Here is a 17,620-nt window from a genome sequence, read left to right as displayed (position 1 = left end):
ATATAATATCTAATGAGAAGGGGCATAGAGGAGTTGAAGAGCGAGAAGCCCCTATACCCGTTTCCTAAAAATATTTATAAGCTGTATACTTAATTCACTTTATTTTTTATTAATTAATGTTAATTCTAACCGAAATTCTGAAAAAAGGAAACGATAAGAAAAAGCAAATTTTTACTTTTGTGATTTTTGTTTTTTTAAATAAATAATGAACAGAAGTTAAGAAATGAAGAAAAAATTAATCTCAAAAGAAATATAAAAGGTGAATATTATTGCTCTCAAATAATACCTTCATTTTGGCAATCAGATAGACCAGTCCCAGGAAAGTCAAGGTCAAGCTTCAACTGTGTCAAAATGACTGGTGAATTACATTCCTGTTTAACTGGCAACTCAGAGAATTTAAAATGGTTAAATTCATCATCATTCCCTGGCGTTTCACCTTCTTCTAATTCTGAAAAAAAAATGGTAGAAAATATAAATGATATTGTTAAACCATTAGCTATTCGTGGTACATTGCAGATACAGCATTTTGATAAGTTCTATTCACAAAATATATTTGGATTTAGAATAGTTCAACTTCTCCCTCAGCGCTACCTGAAAGTATCAACTTAATACCCTTTGCCGTTATTGATACACATAGTATCTTCTGATCTAGTGCAATATACCCATTATCATTGCCTTAAGGCTTCAAACTAATACCCTTAGCTTTTGCTGAGAAGTTGCAGATACGCCAATTCGACAACTCAGCTACACATACTTTTGTTCATTATTTTGGCTAGCTCAATATATGCCTTAAAATTCACCAAAAGTTTAAACTTGATACCCTTAGCCATTATTGAAATATAGCTGATATACATTTTGATAACAAGGGTGCATTGAGCATCTTTTAATTCAGTGATAGATTCAGAATGAATGTATTTTTCAATCAGTGCAGACGAAAAAATAGCCTTTTTCTGGATTATAAACAAACCTGTGTGGCAAGTTTTTATGAACTTATTTTACAATCTCTCTCAATAACTCCATGAACGAAGGTAAATTGTATTGAATATTGTTGAAACTTTTCTGACTATTTTTTAGCCAAAAAATTAGATATTTTATTTAGCCATCAAGCAGTGGACACTTAGAGGTGTTATATATGTGAGAAATGGCTCACATATTATGCCCTGTAAGACAAGTACTGATGTTGCTGATATTTAAAGTTTGGAGACCCAACCGTCCATTTGAATAAAGTATAGTTACATTCTGATATGGACCGTTTCCAAGGATTTTTAGATTCGAAGTTGAAATTAGATAACATTTTCAAGACTTGCCAGAATGTGATTTTTCTACGTACAGTCACCAGCTACCCAGTGCTCTTGGCCAGTGTAAATTTCCTCTAAGCGTAATACAATTAAATGCTCAAGGTTTACAAAGTGCTCAGAACGAAGTCAGGTTCTTACAAGCTTCGTGTCCACATGCCGTTGTTACTGTTTGTGAAACCTTTTTTATCGGATAATATTCATGTTTCCATGCTGGATATCTCCAATATGAAGTGCTGTTTCCGCAATGGGAAAGTCAGTGCGAAAGGTGGCTTAGCAATTTATGTTCGAAATAGTTGGTCTTCTGTCGTAATTAATTTAAAAAAAAACTTTTTCAGCCAAATAAGTTTTTTTTTTAAGTAAAGACCTCCATTAAACCAAAATGAACAAAAATAGACACAACCACAACTACCACAAATCAGTATCAATAAATAAACGAAACACAAAACAAACAGAAATTAAAATAAATAACAGAGTCAAACTCAAAACGAGCAGAAATTAATATGAGTAGGTTTCTAAGCCCCAAGCTTTCTAAAAGCCAGAATATAATGTGTACTTTACTGAAAATAATTCAAATGAACTTACTGAAAAAAAATGTGCATTGTCAGTTTGTTATACATACGCTGATATTCATTCCTTAAAATCTGAATTGATTTTTGATTTCTTAGTTATAAAAGTGAAAACATTTAAAGATTTTTTTCAGCAAAGTATAAATTATATTCTGACATCCGATCTGATTATATGTGTTTGGTGATATGGTGGGTGTGAGAGGTGGGTTAATTGCCTTTCAATCACTTTTGACAATTAAAAAGGGCACTAGCCCTTTTAATTTCCAATCGAATGAGCCCTTTTTGAAGTTTCTACAACCTCGCTTTCTATAAAAACCTTATATGCCCCCAGGGCATAACTTATTCCCCTTGCCCTGAGGGCTTAAAAAGGGCACAAGTCCTTTCAATTTTCGATCAAATGAGCCCTTTTTGAAGTTCTTATGACAACGTTTCATATAAAAAAACCTTATATGCCCCCAGGGCATAACTTACAACCCCTTGCCCTACGGGCTCTGAGGGGGTTATCATCCTCAGATACCTAATTTCCGAATCTTTCAACTACGTTGAACAAAATGGCTATCTCAAAATTTTGATTTGAGAAAATGGTGGGCGTGAGAGGGGAGTTAGTTACCCTCCAATTACTTTCATCTATTAAAAAGGGCACTAACCGTTTCAATTTCCAATCGAATGACCCCTTTTGGAAGTTTCTGCGACAACACTTTCTATAAAAACCTTATATAACCTCAGGGCATACCTATACCACTTGCCCCAAGGGCTGGGGGGGGGATTGTCATCCTCAAAGACCTGATTTCCAGAACTTTCAACTACGTTGAACAAAATGGCTATCTCAAAATTTTGATTCCATGTGTTTGGGGAAATGATGGGCGTGAGATGGGGGTTAGTTGCCCTTAAATCACTTTCGACTATTAAAAAGGGCACTAGTCCTTTCAATTTCCGATCAAATGAGCCCTTTTTGAAGTTCCTATGGCAACGTTTTTTATAAAAAACCTTATATGCCCCCAGGGCTTAACTTACAACCCTTGCCCTACGGGCTCTGAGGGGGTTATCATCCTCAGATACCTAATTTCCGAATCTTTCAACTACGTTGAACAAAATGGCTACCTCAAAATTTTGATTAGAAGTGTTTGAGAAAATGGTGGGCGTGAGAGGGGAGTTAGTTACCCTCCAATTACTTTCATCTATTAAAAAGGGCACTAGCCGTTTCAATTTCCAATCGAATGACCCCTTTTAGAAGTTTCTACAACAACACTTTCTATAAAAACCTTATATAGCCTGAGGGCATAACCTATAACACTTGCCCCAAGGGCTGGGGGGGGACTGTCATCCTCAAAGACCTGATTTCCAGAACTTTCAACTACGTTGAACAGAATGGCTATCTCAAAATTTTGATTGGATGTGTTTCGAGAAAAAGTGGGCGTGAGAGGCGGGTTAGTTGCCCTCCTGTAATGCGAATTCGGCCCTTTGGGGTTTGTGATAGTCATTTTTTGAAATAAATATCTTATCTCCAATCACTTCCGACAATTAAAAAGGGCACTAGCCCTTTCAATTTTCAATCGAATGAGCCCTTTTTAAAGTTTTTACGACAAAGCTTTTAATAAAAACCATATATGCCCCCAGGGCATAACTTACGACCCTTACCCTGAAGACTGTGGGGGGAGTATCTTCCTTAGAAACATATTTTTCAGAACTTTCAACTGCGTTGAACCAAATGGCTATCACAAAATTTTGATTGGACGTGTTTGGGGAAATGGTGGGCGTGGAAGGGGTGTTAGTTGCCTTCCAAATACTTCCGACTATTAAAAAATACACTAGCCATTTCAATTTCCAATCGAATGAGCCCTTTTTGAAGTTTCTACGACAATACTTTCTATAAAGTATTGAAAACTCCTAAAGTATTGAAAAGTAAGAAAAGCTCCTGTGTCGACAAAACCCCCTAGGGCCCGGGGCACGGGTTGCGAGTATTGCTTTGGGGGCATATATGGCTCTTATGGAAGGTATGCTCGTATAAACTTCGGAGGGCTCATATGATTGGAAACTGAAAGTTCTCGTTCAATTTTTAAGAGTCAAAAGAGGTCGGAGGTCAAATAGCCCCCCTCTCCACGCCCTATTTTCCTCAAACCCATCCGATACGATCCTTGAGAGAGCTATTTTTTCAAAATAGTTCAAAGGTCAGATAACAAAAACACCGGTGTCGACGCATCCCCTCCGGGGCCGGGGGGGGGCAGCCATTGTAAGCTGTGTCCTGGGGCCGTATTTGGTTTTTATGAAAGGGATGCTCGTATAGACTTCAGAGAAGGTTCATTTGAATGGAAATTAAAAGTTGTAGTTCATTTTCTCAGAGTGAAAAAAGATCAGAGGGGGTAACTAGCCCCTCCCGCCAAACTTCGAAGTTTATACGAGCCTCCCTTTCATAAGAACTATATATGCCCCTAGAGCATTACTCATAATGCCTGCCTCCGGGCCCTGGCAGGTTGCGTCGACACAGGAATTTTTCTTATCTGACCTTTGAACTATTTTTAGTGAAATGGTTATTATAAAAATTTTATCGGTTGGGCTTGGGGAATAAAAGGGTTTGGGAGGGGGGGCTAGTTGCCCTTGGATATCTTTTGACTCTTAAAAACTGAACTATGATTTTCAATTTCCAATCAAATGAGCCCCCTCTGAAGTTTATACAAGCATCCCTTTCATAAGAACAATATACGCCCACAGGACAACACTTACAACGCCTATCCCCCAGGCCCTGGGGGGAGTTTTTGTTAACTAATTTTTTAACAATTTCCAAATAACTGGCTATCTCAAAATTTGTAGCGGATGGGCTTGGGGAAAAAAGGGCGTGGGGGGGGGATAGTTTCCCTTAACTCTCTTGACTCTTAAAAAGTGAACTAGAACTTTCCGTTTCCAATCAAATGAGCCCTCTATGAAGTTTATACGAGCATCCCTTTCATAAAAACCATACATGCCCTTAGGGCGTAACTTAGAACGCCTTCCCCTGGGCCCTGGGGGATTGTATTGACACCAGATTTTTTCTTATCCGACCTTTGAACTATTTTTAGCAAAATGTCTATTTCAAAATTTTCATCAGATGGGTTCGGAAAAAGAAGACGTGGGGGAGGGGGGCTAGCTGCCCTCGGATCTCTTTTGACTATTAAAAAGTGAGCTCGAAGTTTCAATTTCCAATAAAATGAGCCCTCTCTGAAGTGTATACGAGCATCCCTATCATACGAACAATATATGCCCGAGGGCATAACTTACAACACCTACCCCTGGGGTTGTGACGACACCTGAGTTTTTGTTATCTGACTTTTGAGCAATTTTTAACTTAATGGCTATCTCAAATCTTTTATTGGATGCATTTGGGGGAAAATGGGGCGTGGGGGGGGCTAGTTAACCTCCAATCTCTTTTGACTCTAAACACCTGCCCTCAGGCCCTGGGGGGCTGTGTCGACCCCGGAGTTTTTGTTATATGGTCTTTGAACTATTAAAAAAAAACATCTCAAAGTTCTTATCGGATGAATTTGAGGAAAACAAGTCCGTGGAGGGGGGTGGGGCTAGGTGCCCACCTATCCCTTTTGACTCGGAACAAGTGAACGAGAGCTGTCAATTTCAACTCAAATGAACCCCCTTTGAAGTTTATCCGAGCATCGCGTCCGGAGGAACCGTAATTGACCCCAAGCTGTACCGTACAATGTCTGCCTAAGGGCCCTAGGGAGTTGTGTCGACACCGAATTTTTTGTTATCTGATTTTTGAAGTATTTTTAACAAAATATCTATCTTCAAATTTTTATTGGATGCATTTGGGAAAAAAGGGTTTGGGGGGAGCTGGTTACCCTCCAATATCTTTTGATGCTTAAAAAGTGAACTAGAACTTTCAATTTCCAATCAAATGAGCCCTCTCTGAAGTTTATATGAGCATTCTATTCATAAGAACCATATATACACCCCGAGCATAACTTATAACCCTTGCGCCTGAAAACTTTGGGGGGGAGTGTCCTAATCAAACATATAATTTCCAGAACTTTCAACTACGTTGAACAAAATAGCTATATAAAAATTTCGATTGGATGTGTTTGGGGAAATGGTGAGCGTGGAAGGGGTGTCAGTTGCCTTAGAATCACTTTCGACTATTAAAAAGGGAACTAGCTATGTAAATTTCCAATCGAATGAGCCCTTTCTGAAGTTTCTACAACAACGTTGTCTATACAAAACCTTATATGGTCCCAGGGCATAACTTACAACCCTTGCCCAGAGGGCTGTGGGGAAGTTGTCATCCTTAAAGACATATTATCCCTATTAGTGCTGAGTCTGTTGTGAAAAGCATTAAAAAACTAAAATCTAAGTCTGTTGATTTGGATGGAATTTGTGTTGAATATTTAAGAATCGATTCTCCCGAGTTGATTAGCCATCTGCAACTACTTTTTCAGATGTGTGTTAGTAGCTCACTAGTGCCTTATTCTTTCCTGTGTGGTACTGTTACCTCTGTTCTGAAGCGAGGGAGGGATCCGCTTAATTGTGGATCATACCACCCTATCACTGTAGCGTGTAATTTAAGCAAACTATTTGAATATGTACTGCTCCCATTTATTCAAGATAAGGTGGATTATGACGCAAATCAGTTCGGTTTTAAGTCGCGCATAGGATGCCAGCATGCCCATCGTATACATGCAAAGGTGTTATAAAAAGGACATCGCTTAAAAACGGAAGTTCACTTTTGTGCGTTAGACCTATCTAAAGCTTTCAATACTGTTTGTCACTCTCAGGCATGGTTTTCTCTGGCACGTTTGGGTGTGAATAGTTCAGTTATTTGTGTACTTTGGTTTTGGTACCAGAACTCATTTATTCAGTTGAGGCAGGGGTCCCGGGCATTTGGTAAAATCCCAGTTAGATCTGGGGTATGTCAGGGTTGTGTGGTTTCACTTCAAATTTTTAAACATTGTTTATTGAATGTGATAACAAAAATGCCGCTGTGTTACTCTTAGGGGTCATCGAACGTCTGTTATACTGTACTTACGCATGATCTGTCCGTAGGCCGGTCAAAGTTCAATTAGTTTAATTCTGTGAAACTAGTCTTTAAGCTGTAAGGGAAAATTAAATTAAGCCTCAACACTGATAAATGCCAGTATTTAGTGTTTAATTCAAAATCTTCAGCAACGCCGCTTGATTGCGGCGCATTTTCTGTAAAATGTTTTGAATCTTTCCGATGGCTTGGGATCAATATTTGCAAATCGCTTACTTTATTTCGTTTCCGGGCATTGAGTGATATTAAAGATAAGCTGAAACTTGGGTACGCCAAAATTGTCCCCAACAGGGGAAGATATAACAGAAAAGCATTGGCTAAATTGTACTCGAGTTTTTGTGACCATGCAGTTTTGTTCCCAGCTGGCCTTCACATCCTGTTTCGGCCAGGGGATATCAGCAATATTAGAAATATGCATTTTAGATATTGAAAGTTTTAATTGTATCTACCTCGCAGATACAGTATTAGAAAGATGATGCGAATTTTTGGCACTCCGGATCTTTTAAATTTTTTTTTCAGACAAAGTAGCCGTCTTCAAGAGACACATTTATGCTACTTTGGGTGTTAACCACCCACTTATCCGGTTAGCCACAGCGCATTGAGTTTTATAGTTATTTATTGTGTTGTTGTTAAATGTATCTTTGTGTGTTTTTTTTTTGTTTTTTTTTTGTTTGTTTATTTATTTTTTTCCTCTTTTATTTTTTTAATACACTTAAATTTATTTATATTGGGTAAAAAACAAATTATTATTATTATTATATAATTTCCAGAACTTAAAACTACGTTTTATAAAATGGCTATATGAAAATTTTGATTGGATGTGTTAGGGGAAAAGGTGGGCGTGAGAGGGGGGTTAGTTGCCCTCCAATCACTTTCGACTATTAAAAAGGGCACTACCCATTTAAATTTCCAATCGAATGAGCACTTTTTTGAAGTTTCTACAACAACACCTTCTATAAAAACCTTATATGCCCCAGGGCATAACTTAAAACCCTTGCCCTGAGGGTTGTGGGGGAGTTTCCTCCTTAAAAACATATTTTCTATCTGGAAAACAACGACTCTGAACAAAATGGCTATCTCAAAATTTTGATCGGATGTGTTTGGGGGAATGATGGGCGTGGGGGGGGGGCTAGTTGTCCTCCAATCTCTTTCGACTATTGAAACGGGCACTAGCTCTTTGAATTTCCAATCGAATGAGCATTTTTTGAAGTATCTATGACAACGCCTTCTATAAAAAACCTTACATGCCCCCAGGGAATAACTTAAAACCCTTGCCTCTAGGGGTGTGGGGTAGTTTCCTCATCAAAAACATATTTTTTATCTGAACATCAACTATGCTGAAAAAAATGGTTATCTCAAAATTTTGATTGGATATGTTTGGGGGAATGATGGGCGTTGGGGGGGGGGGCTAGTTGCCCTCCAATCACTTTCGACTATTAAAAAGGGCACTAGAACTCTAGATTTTCAATCGAAAGAGCCCCCTTTGAAGTTTCTACGACGACCCCTTCCATATGAAGTGCCTCTGGGAAAAAATGAATAAATAATAATAAAACATTGTAGCCATATGGCCTTTACTATAGGCAACGCTATAGCGTTGCCTCTGACAATCCTACGTACTTTCCTCAACTTGCAATGCAACACAACTAACTCAGAAATCATTCTCTTCTTTAGTTCTTACGACGGCTATTTTACATTACAATATTAGTTTAAAAGTCCAATCCCCCACAGTCAAGGCGTGTTTACAATTAGTCAAAAACTTAAAAACAATTTGACTGCTAATGGACTTTTAAATTAATTACATTTTCTGATACCAAGGCACATTGCGCATAGATAGTGTCATAAATTACCATTCTAAATTATTTAGAATAAAATACATCTTTGTAACAGCAATAATACTGAAAATGATATACCTTTTGTAAAGCTAGATGTTTTTAAATATAAAAACGATTTAGCCTAATATGACGTCAATCTTTAGTAAGATATTCTAATACAGGTATACAAAGTATATCCCAAGCTTTGGAGAACTGTTATTTTCTACCTACTACCTTGTATTTTGTACATTTAACCAGATTCCTTAATATCTATTCATTTCTCTCTTTCTCTCTTTTACTTTCCTTACAAAATATTTCATGTTCAATAAATCATCAAAACAATTTTCTATACTTTGTGTTTGCTGTTTACTTAGTTGACTTATTGTATCTGGCATTTGCATTCTTGAAGTGAAAATGAAAACCACTGCATTTTTTTAATGAACAATGAACAGAAGTAAACAAATCAAGAAAAAAAAACAATCACAAAAGAAATATAAAACGTGAATAGTATTATTCTCAAATAATACCTTTATTTCGCCCATAAGATAGACTAGTGCCAGGAATTTCAAGGTCAAGCTTCAATTGTGTCAAAAACGCTGGTGAATTTGATTCTTGTTTAATTTGCAACTCAGAGTATTTTAGAAGTTCTTCATCATTTTCTGGTGTATCCCCTTCTTCTAATTCTAAAAAAATGGTAAAAAAATATAAAGGATATTGGGTACTTCTTCAATATACCCATTCTTTTATTTAGTGCTAGTTCGGTTAATGCTAATGAAATAAAAATAAAAAAGGATGACTATATAATAGTTTAGAAACAAATTTGGGCTATATATTTGCACATTAGGGGGGGGGGGCAAAGCATAGCATATATTAAATACGTAAAATAACCTAACCTAGGTACCTCCCCTCCCCAAAAAACAACACTTTAAATATCGTGTACGCAATTAAAACCACGCTATACATCTACAGCAGTGTGTTGAACCATCCCGTAAAACGGATTTGTTTAAAGCGTTTTGAGTTAGAGATATAAAAAGAGTGAGTATATCAAAGAAGTACCGGATATTATTATACTATTAGCCATTCCTGGCATATTGCAGATACAGCATTTTGACAACTTTTATTCACATAGTACTTTTTGATTTATAATTGTTCAGCAGCCCCCTCAGCCCTATCTGAAAGTTTCAACTTAATACCCTTAGCCATCCTTGACATATTGTAGATGCACAATTTTGATAACCTGGATGCATATAGTATCTTCTGATCAGGTTCAGCATCTCCCTCATCATTCCCTTAACATCCCAAATTAATACCCTCAGCTATTCCTTAGAGGTTGCAAATACGCCAATTTGACAACTTGGATACACGTACTTTTTCTTTACCCTTAGCCATTCTTGAGATATACCTCATACACATTTTAACAACAAGGATGCACTGAGCATCAATTAACTTAATTCTACATGCCCTCAACATTCCGCAAGTTTTTCTATTCTTAACCACTCCTATTATAGTGCAGATACGCCATTTTGATAAGCTGGATTCATATTTGGTTCAACATCATTCTTAAAATTTCCTGAAAGTTTAAGTTAATACCCATATTAGTTTCTTAGAAGTTGCAGATAAGCAATTTCGACAACCTGGCACCATACACTGCTTTTTGATTTATCTTCCTCCATAACCATGTATAAATTATACATCTCATAGGACCTAATAGAGCAAACATATCAAAATGGTCTGGACCGGCTACAAAATTGTTTATTCCATGCAGGGGATAAACATGAAATTTGAATTTCCCCTGCTCCACCGTCTTTTGTCCAAAAGTGGCTGAAAATGTCAATACTATCCCCCAAGTCATACCCAATAAGCCAAATCTCAAAGTCAAAATTTAATGTTAGCTCAACCCCTCCCCCACCCCTTAGTGCAGACTTTCTAACCCTTCCTCTTTATAAAACATCAACAAGTCTTTTGATTTTCTTAAGTTCACCTGTCATTTTGAAATTATACCAAAAATTTTCAACTCCATCCCACATGTTGTTCCCAAAAAGTCAAAATTTTTAAGTTAGTTCTACCCCCCCCCCCTTCCAACCCTACATAAGAAATTCGTCATATATACTGTCTTTGATTGCTTTCCAAAAGTATACTCTTGGGAAAGCACTCACAATCTTAGCCTAGCCAACAATCCACTAAAGCTTCCACAAATTACCAAAAATTAAGAACAACTTTTTGGCTCATGTCCCCTACCCTCCACACACATATCAAACAAAATATAATACTTTCTCACAGAAAACAATCTCTAAGATCGTTTACGTAAATAATGGTAAATTGCATAAGTTATACTTGTTGTCCCAGGGGCTGTGGGGCCCAATTTCCTGTGGAGGTGGGGGCTACAATTTCCATTTTATTTTTTTTGGAAGACTGTTGATAGGCGCAAGAATTGGCTAAACGTGTTTGGAAACATTCACTGGAATAGTATAGCAATATGTTACATCAGTAGCATATTACCACCACCCTAACTCTAAGTATTAAAATTCACATAATTCACAAGAAAACTGCTTGTCAATAGTGAATGGTTAGGTTACAAGGGGGATGGTTGGGCTTTAGCGTCATTTTAAGCAGCTGGATATGAAAGCTTACGTTTCGGATCTTGTAGTTTTTGATATTTTGAAATACATTTAGCCCAAATAAAATAACAATATATTTATTACAATGAAAATGCAACTCTTGGCCAAAATACAATATATGCTCAATATTTGTAGGAAAAGTAGGTTAAATGTTAGGTTTGAACCTATAGCCCTGTACAAAAAGTGTGTATAAATATACAAAAGTTTTTGCTGAATAGCCTAAAATAAAACAAAAGTTCTTTAAAACAAAAGGTCTTTCTTTAAACCAAGCAAAGTTTGGTAACCTTTTATGATAACCTATAATAAAGACAAAAAGGAAGAATCATAAGCAACAAAAAATAAAAATAAATCCCATAGAATATTCTTCCTCAATTTTGGAATGTAGGTAGAATACTCCAGAATCCCTTTTTTCCTTCATTATTTTCATTTGTCTTGCATTCCCTTTGGCTGCTCAACCTTACAAGTGGAGGGAAATTTTCAGTGGATATTGTCTGAGGAGAATTTTCCAGGGGGGGGGGGAGATTTTCCGCAGGTAAAAATACGTCAAACACAGTTTTTATGCCTAACATTCCCTTCACTGAGAAACTTTGTCCCATGGGACTTCCTAAAGCCTTAACACAACAGAAAATTTCCAATTAAGATACAAATTCTGAAGGTTGTCATGAGTCCTACAACTGTAGTAATAGGCCAACTTCATATTTGACATCTGTAGAAAAAAAAATAGAACCAAAGAGATCCATACAGTAGGCCTACTAAAAAAAATCCTTAAAATGATTTCTTTTTATGCTTTAGAGAACATATTTACACAGCTGTTGATTTCTATTGTAATAGGGTTTGTCAGTCTAATCTTCATCAATTGCTGTAAATATTGCATGGCCCTAATTAGAATTCAGAAAGGCTTTTATAGGCATGTACTAAACATTTGTACCGAACATTTTGAGAACATGCTTAACCAAGATAGAGTTGCAGGAAAAAATATAGAGGAAAATGAAAAAGTTTGTGATACTTTGGATGTGAAGGAAGATTTGTTTTGTGAGGAGGAATGAGCAACAGTACTAAAAGGATTAAAGAATAATAAGGCTCCAGGTGCTGATAGGGTGGTAAATGAGTTTCTTAAATATGGTAGCTCTGAGGTAAGAAATAAGTTAGTAAAGATAATGAAATTTATTTTTGAAAAAGGGGAAGTACCTAACGATTTTAGGAAAACCTTAATTAAGGCACTTTATAAGAAAGGTGATAAAAGTGAGTATGGTAATTATCGAGGCATTAGTTTCATCTCTCTAGGTAGTAAATTACTTAGTAATATGATACTTTGTAGACTGAGAGATGTGGTAGACAAAGTTTTAAGAGAAGAACAGTGCGGTTTTAGAAAAGGTAAAGGATGTGTCAACCAAATCTTCACTCTTAGGCCAATAATTGAGAAGTGCCTGAGTTTTCAAACACCTTTGGTCCTCAGTTTTATAGATTACAAGCAAGCGTTCGATTCTGTTGATAGAAGAGCTTTAGTAAAGGTTTTATCCTTGTATGGTATGCCAGACAAATACATTAAAGTGATTAGTGTTATGTACGAGAATAACACTGCTGCGGTTAATGTGGGAAATGAGGTTAGCAGCTGGTTTTGTATTAAATCAGGAGTTAAGCAGGGCTGTGTTCTATCCCCCTTTATATGGATTATTTTGACGGACTTTGTTTTAAGGAGCACAGGAAAGGCAATGGAAGACCACGGAATCAAATGGGGAGGAAAAAGTCTCCTGGACTTGGATTATGCTGATGATTTAAGCATCCTACATGAAAGTGTGAGCAAGATGAATGAAGTTTTAGAGGTTTTGCGAGTTCAGGGTGCTAGAATTGGTTTGAAAATTAACGTTAGGAAGTCTAAGTCACTAAGGCTAGGAATAAGTGAAGATGAAAAGGTGACTTTGGGTAGTGAAAAGATTAAGGTGGGCAGCTTCACTTACCTTGGTAGTATTATTAGTAAAGATGGTGGGAGCAGTGAAGATGTTAAAAATAGAATAGCCAAGGCTCAGGGTGTCTTTTCGCAGTTAAAAAAAAGTTTGGAAGAATAGGAAGATAAGTCTGCAAACCAAGTTTAAAGTATTACAAGCTACAGTGATGACAGTGGTCGAATATGGCTCTGAAGCACGGACGCTCTGAAAAGCGGATGAAGATTTGCTAGATGTTTTCCAGAGAAATTGCTTAAGGATTGTTCTGGGTACCCGGCTGACTAACCGTATTTCAAACAATAGGCTATATGAAAAATGTGGTTCAATACCGCTCTCTAGGGCTATAGTGAAAGAAAGGTTGAGGTGGTTAGGGTACGTTGTAGAGATGAAGGATGACAGATTGCCAAAGATTGTTCTTTTTGGCCAACCATCTAGGGCTAAACGGAAAGCAGGTCGTCCCCGTCTGGGGTGGGAGGACGTCATAAAGAAAGATTTAAAGGAAATGGGAACTTCGTGGGCGGGTGTAAAAAGGGAGGCTTTGAATAGATTGGGGTGGAGGAGGATCGTGCATAGCTGTGTTGGCCTCAGGCAGCTTGGTGCTGCGGTGAGTTGTTAGTAGTAGTAGCAGAAGTACTAAACACTGTTAGCTTTCATTTCCAACCTACCTAGCCCCAGATCCCCAAAATCGTAACAGAAATTTCATTGTTATTGGATAAAATGTGTCAGTAAAATACGGTAAAATATGACAGATATATTAAATAGGTAAAATGCCAATTTTACATGGATCCATAGAACACCCAATTTTTTACCATGACCAATTTTATCATTTACAACACTAGTATCAACAAAAAATAAACATACCTTCATTATTGCCATTAATTATATTAGTCTCATTAACCTCAGGATCTAGCTTCAACTGTGTAGAAATACAGGAGAGAAAGTCCATAGAAGCATCTTCAAGTTTTGGTGGCAAAACTGAATTTGGGTCAAATAAACTAACATTTTCAGCAGCCATTTTTCTTCAAATACTAAAATAAAAAAAAATCAATCACTTTGAGGAATTCTCTAAAATACCACAATGCATAATGAGACAACCAAAGAAGACCCCATTCCAGGACAAAGGGCTTGAAACTGTGCATGTTATGAAAACAAGGAATACTATAAAATAATGCAATTCTTTGTTAACCTAAGTCATGTCCCCAAAGGAAATCCTGATAATTACAAAAAGCAATAAACAAACTAAAAATCGTTGCTAAGCAAAAACAAAAAGTTAATAAAAAATAACAGTCCTTAATTTTTCATCCTAATTTTTTGAAAAATCCCCTTCTTTTATTTCAACATTCTTAAGAAACATTTGTGTAGACAAAATTACAGGGCACTTTACTTCTCCGCTTGATAAAACATTAAACTATAGGACTACAGGGTCATCCAAAAGCATAGAAATTAATTTTCTAAAGAATAAAACTTAATTAGATGCATCACCATGTAGCTTAACCAGCAAGAGTTGGACTTGGGTCCAGTCAATTAGAGAAATTTGAGAGATGGAAAGCAAGGCAAATACTACAACAGAAATAATAGACTTAGTTCAAAAAAAAAAAAATTCAAAATAATTTATGAATTTTATGCTTCAAGGAGTGTCTTAATCACCAAAACTTGCAGCTCATCTAAAACCATACTATTTTAGCCATTTTCTTAACTGTCAATTAAAGACCATACCATTTAAGCCATGGGTCAAACCAAGCAAGTATTTGAGAAGTATTAACTCAATCTTACCTATTATGAGTGCATTGACTACATTAATTACAACCATAAAAAAATATAGTATATTTTTATACATCAGAGATGTTTTTATGACTAAATTTAGCATCTTATCTAAGACTTTTGCAACTTTCCCTGGTTTAGTTTGTAAATCAATTACTGTAAGGTGGATTGCCAAGCCTAGCTCAAAACCTGACTTTCCTTTTCTTTGGCTAGCTACATGAGTTAATTGAAATATTAAGCACAGGTGAGTAATTAATGCATTCACATTGAGCAGATAAATACAACAAAATTGAAAGCCATAGAAGGCAATTCCTTAAGGCAATTTCAGAGGGTCATAAAAGATAGTAATGACCTGAATCAGGCAATACCACTGCTTCCCAAAAATAATTAAATAATATATTATATAGATGGTTTGCAGACTTACAGAAAATCAGGGACTAGAATGGTGATATACCAGAAAAATCCTGGGTTGAGCAAGAAGACAAAAATTTAACACCTACATGAAATTATTATGGTTTTTCAGGCTATATTGTTTGTAACAGGCCAGATGGCAAAGAGATGGATCTAAATAGAAACTTTTAACTGATAACGAAGCATGGACAAAAGCTATTAAGAATTTTAAATAAAGCAAAAATAAGATTTGATATATTAAGACACATTGAGAAAATCAGAAATTCATTGACATTTGAGTTACACTGAAGAGAGCTCAGGATACTCTCGTACCACAGAAAAGGATGAAAATAAAGGGAGAAGATGGAGGGTCTCCCACTAAAAGTCTTTTGCAAGGGCTTTTGTTAGGCAAAAACCACCATCTTTCAGCATAAATTGAAACTTATAGAAGGCTTTTATCAACCAAAAGTCAAGAAAACTTCACTTTAACCTCCATGAAATCAACAGAAACAAAATTACATGCAAGACAGTGACTTTTTGGGAAAAATGCTGTAAAAACTAAATATAGCAGGCATGTCCTAGAAAAAGACAACAGCCCCCATTAAACTCTATCCTATTTGGTAAGTTTGTTGTTATTGACTACATCTAAAGGAAAATAAAATTAATACCACAAGATTTCTTATTTTTGCTTGTTGCAAATATCATGGTTGCCTTTCTTACACTGCCCAACTCCTTCCTAAAGGTCCCAGATATAGCCCTAATAATACATTGTTCTGTTATTTGCAGCTTGTAATATGTTACATTTTTTTTCATAATCAGTTTTCTTGCATTCTAGACCTAGCAAAAAGTTTTATGCAAAGAAATTATAATACAATTGCCAAATAAGAACATTATTTGAAATGAATCAATAATCTGGATAACAATAGAAGGAAACATGATAGTCTGACTAAAAGAATTAAGCTGCATCAACAAACTAAGAATTTGACTATTTCAGTAGACAATTTATTCTCAAAATTACCATAACAAAAAATCACATGACAAGGCTATAAAGGTAGTAAACTGCAAGGGAGACACAATTCTTATTTCAAGGTTCCAAAATTTAGCTACTCAATAAAAAAGATGATATTTCTTTTAAGTTTCTTTTAACACAGGTAACAGTTAAAAAATTGATAATGTTCACATTTTAGTAGGACTTTAATGCTAAAAAATAATCTCCAAAACAGAAAAAAAGGATATCTCTGAAAATGACAAATAGGTCTAACAAAGTAAAAGGAAACAAAGACAAAAAAACAACAAATATATCACCTGGATAGAACAAGGTGTCTTCAGCATAAAACAAACTAGAATCTAAAACTTAAATAATATAAATAAAAATATATAAGTAAAACAAAAAAAGACTAACTAAAATATATATATAGACAATTCCTAACATGTACTCACAATCACTCATTTTCAGATTCGTTTATTTTTTTTTGTCATATCTGGCCAGGTTGGCTATAGACCTTTTATTTGGCATTTTTTTCAATTTGTTTCCCAATCGAAATTTTTAAAAATTAGGTATTTTTTTGGAAATAGTAAAAAATACTACTTTGGAAATTGTAAAGGGGGCTATTGCTTCCTACCCCCATAGGCAATCTTAAGTCTAACACACATAACTGATTGGTTCACCTTTGTGAAGCAAGAAGATCACCAGATTATCTTCCCCAAAAACCAAAGAGCACTAGGCTGCAAAATGGGTTATTTTAATTATTTGAATGAAATCTATGAAGTGGGTATAAAGTCTTCTTAGACTTAGATAGAAGTAAACAAGGTGTTGTAACTTATGTGTGCAATGACAATTATGCTAGTTGGACAATGTTTCAGTGCAATCAGGAACCATGGGTGGAAAATGTGTTTATCAAGTTGACTTTTCTGGATGAATTTTTTTAATGGTTGTGTATACTGTGGCCCTTCTGCCCCTAATTTGAACTTGAGTGACAATTCTCATGCTAATTTGTTTTTGAATGCTAAACCTAAGTGCTGATAATTGATTTTAACAGGTCTGAAGTTATTTGGATTGGGGTAGCAGTTTCTCTATCCATAAATCCCCATTATTGTCATATGTGAAGAAAGGTCTGTTTCCATTCCAATCTGGAGCAGTCCTAACCAAACATTCAGTCTTCTTGACTTGATTATCATGGACCATAGCAAAAATATTGTTAAGAAATGAGTTTCTCTAG

At 35.9% G+C, this 17,620-nt stretch overlaps 1 protein-coding gene across 3 annotated transcripts in view; it reads right to left on the bottom strand.

Moving 5' to 3' along the window:
- LOC148947393 (uncharacterized) overlaps positions 1–17,620 on the bottom strand; it is a 67,459-nt gene that overhangs the window by 20,311 nt on the left and 29,528 nt on the right. For 2 of the 3 annotated variants that reach the window (XM_089095234.1, XM_089095233.1), the window contains 3 exons: positions 14,112–14,278; positions 9,217–9,372; positions 287–448 (listed from right to left, as the gene is read on the bottom strand). In XM_089095234.1, the coding sequence (XP_088951360.1) occupies positions 287–448; positions 9,217–9,372; positions 14,112–14,265 (472 nt within the window). In that variant the 5' untranslated portion in view covers positions 14,266–14,278. Of the gene's footprint in view, positions 1–164; positions 449–9,216; positions 9,373–14,111; positions 14,279–17,620 lie in introns of those variants that run through there. The other variant, XM_089095235.1, reaches the window with a different exon arrangement.

This window comes from Artemia sp. Qi Xiang Cuo, chromosome 10 (genome assembly GCF_049724085.1).
Source record: "Artemia sp. Qi Xiang Cuo chromosome 10, ASM4972408v1, whole genome shotgun sequence".
In the NCBI taxonomy this organism is placed as follows: domain Eukaryota; kingdom Metazoa; phylum Arthropoda; class Branchiopoda; order Anostraca; family Artemiidae; genus Artemia; species Artemia sp. Qi Xiang Cuo.
Note: the sequence above shows the minus strand (reverse complement) of the source record. Positions and strands in the feature narration are given on the sequence as shown.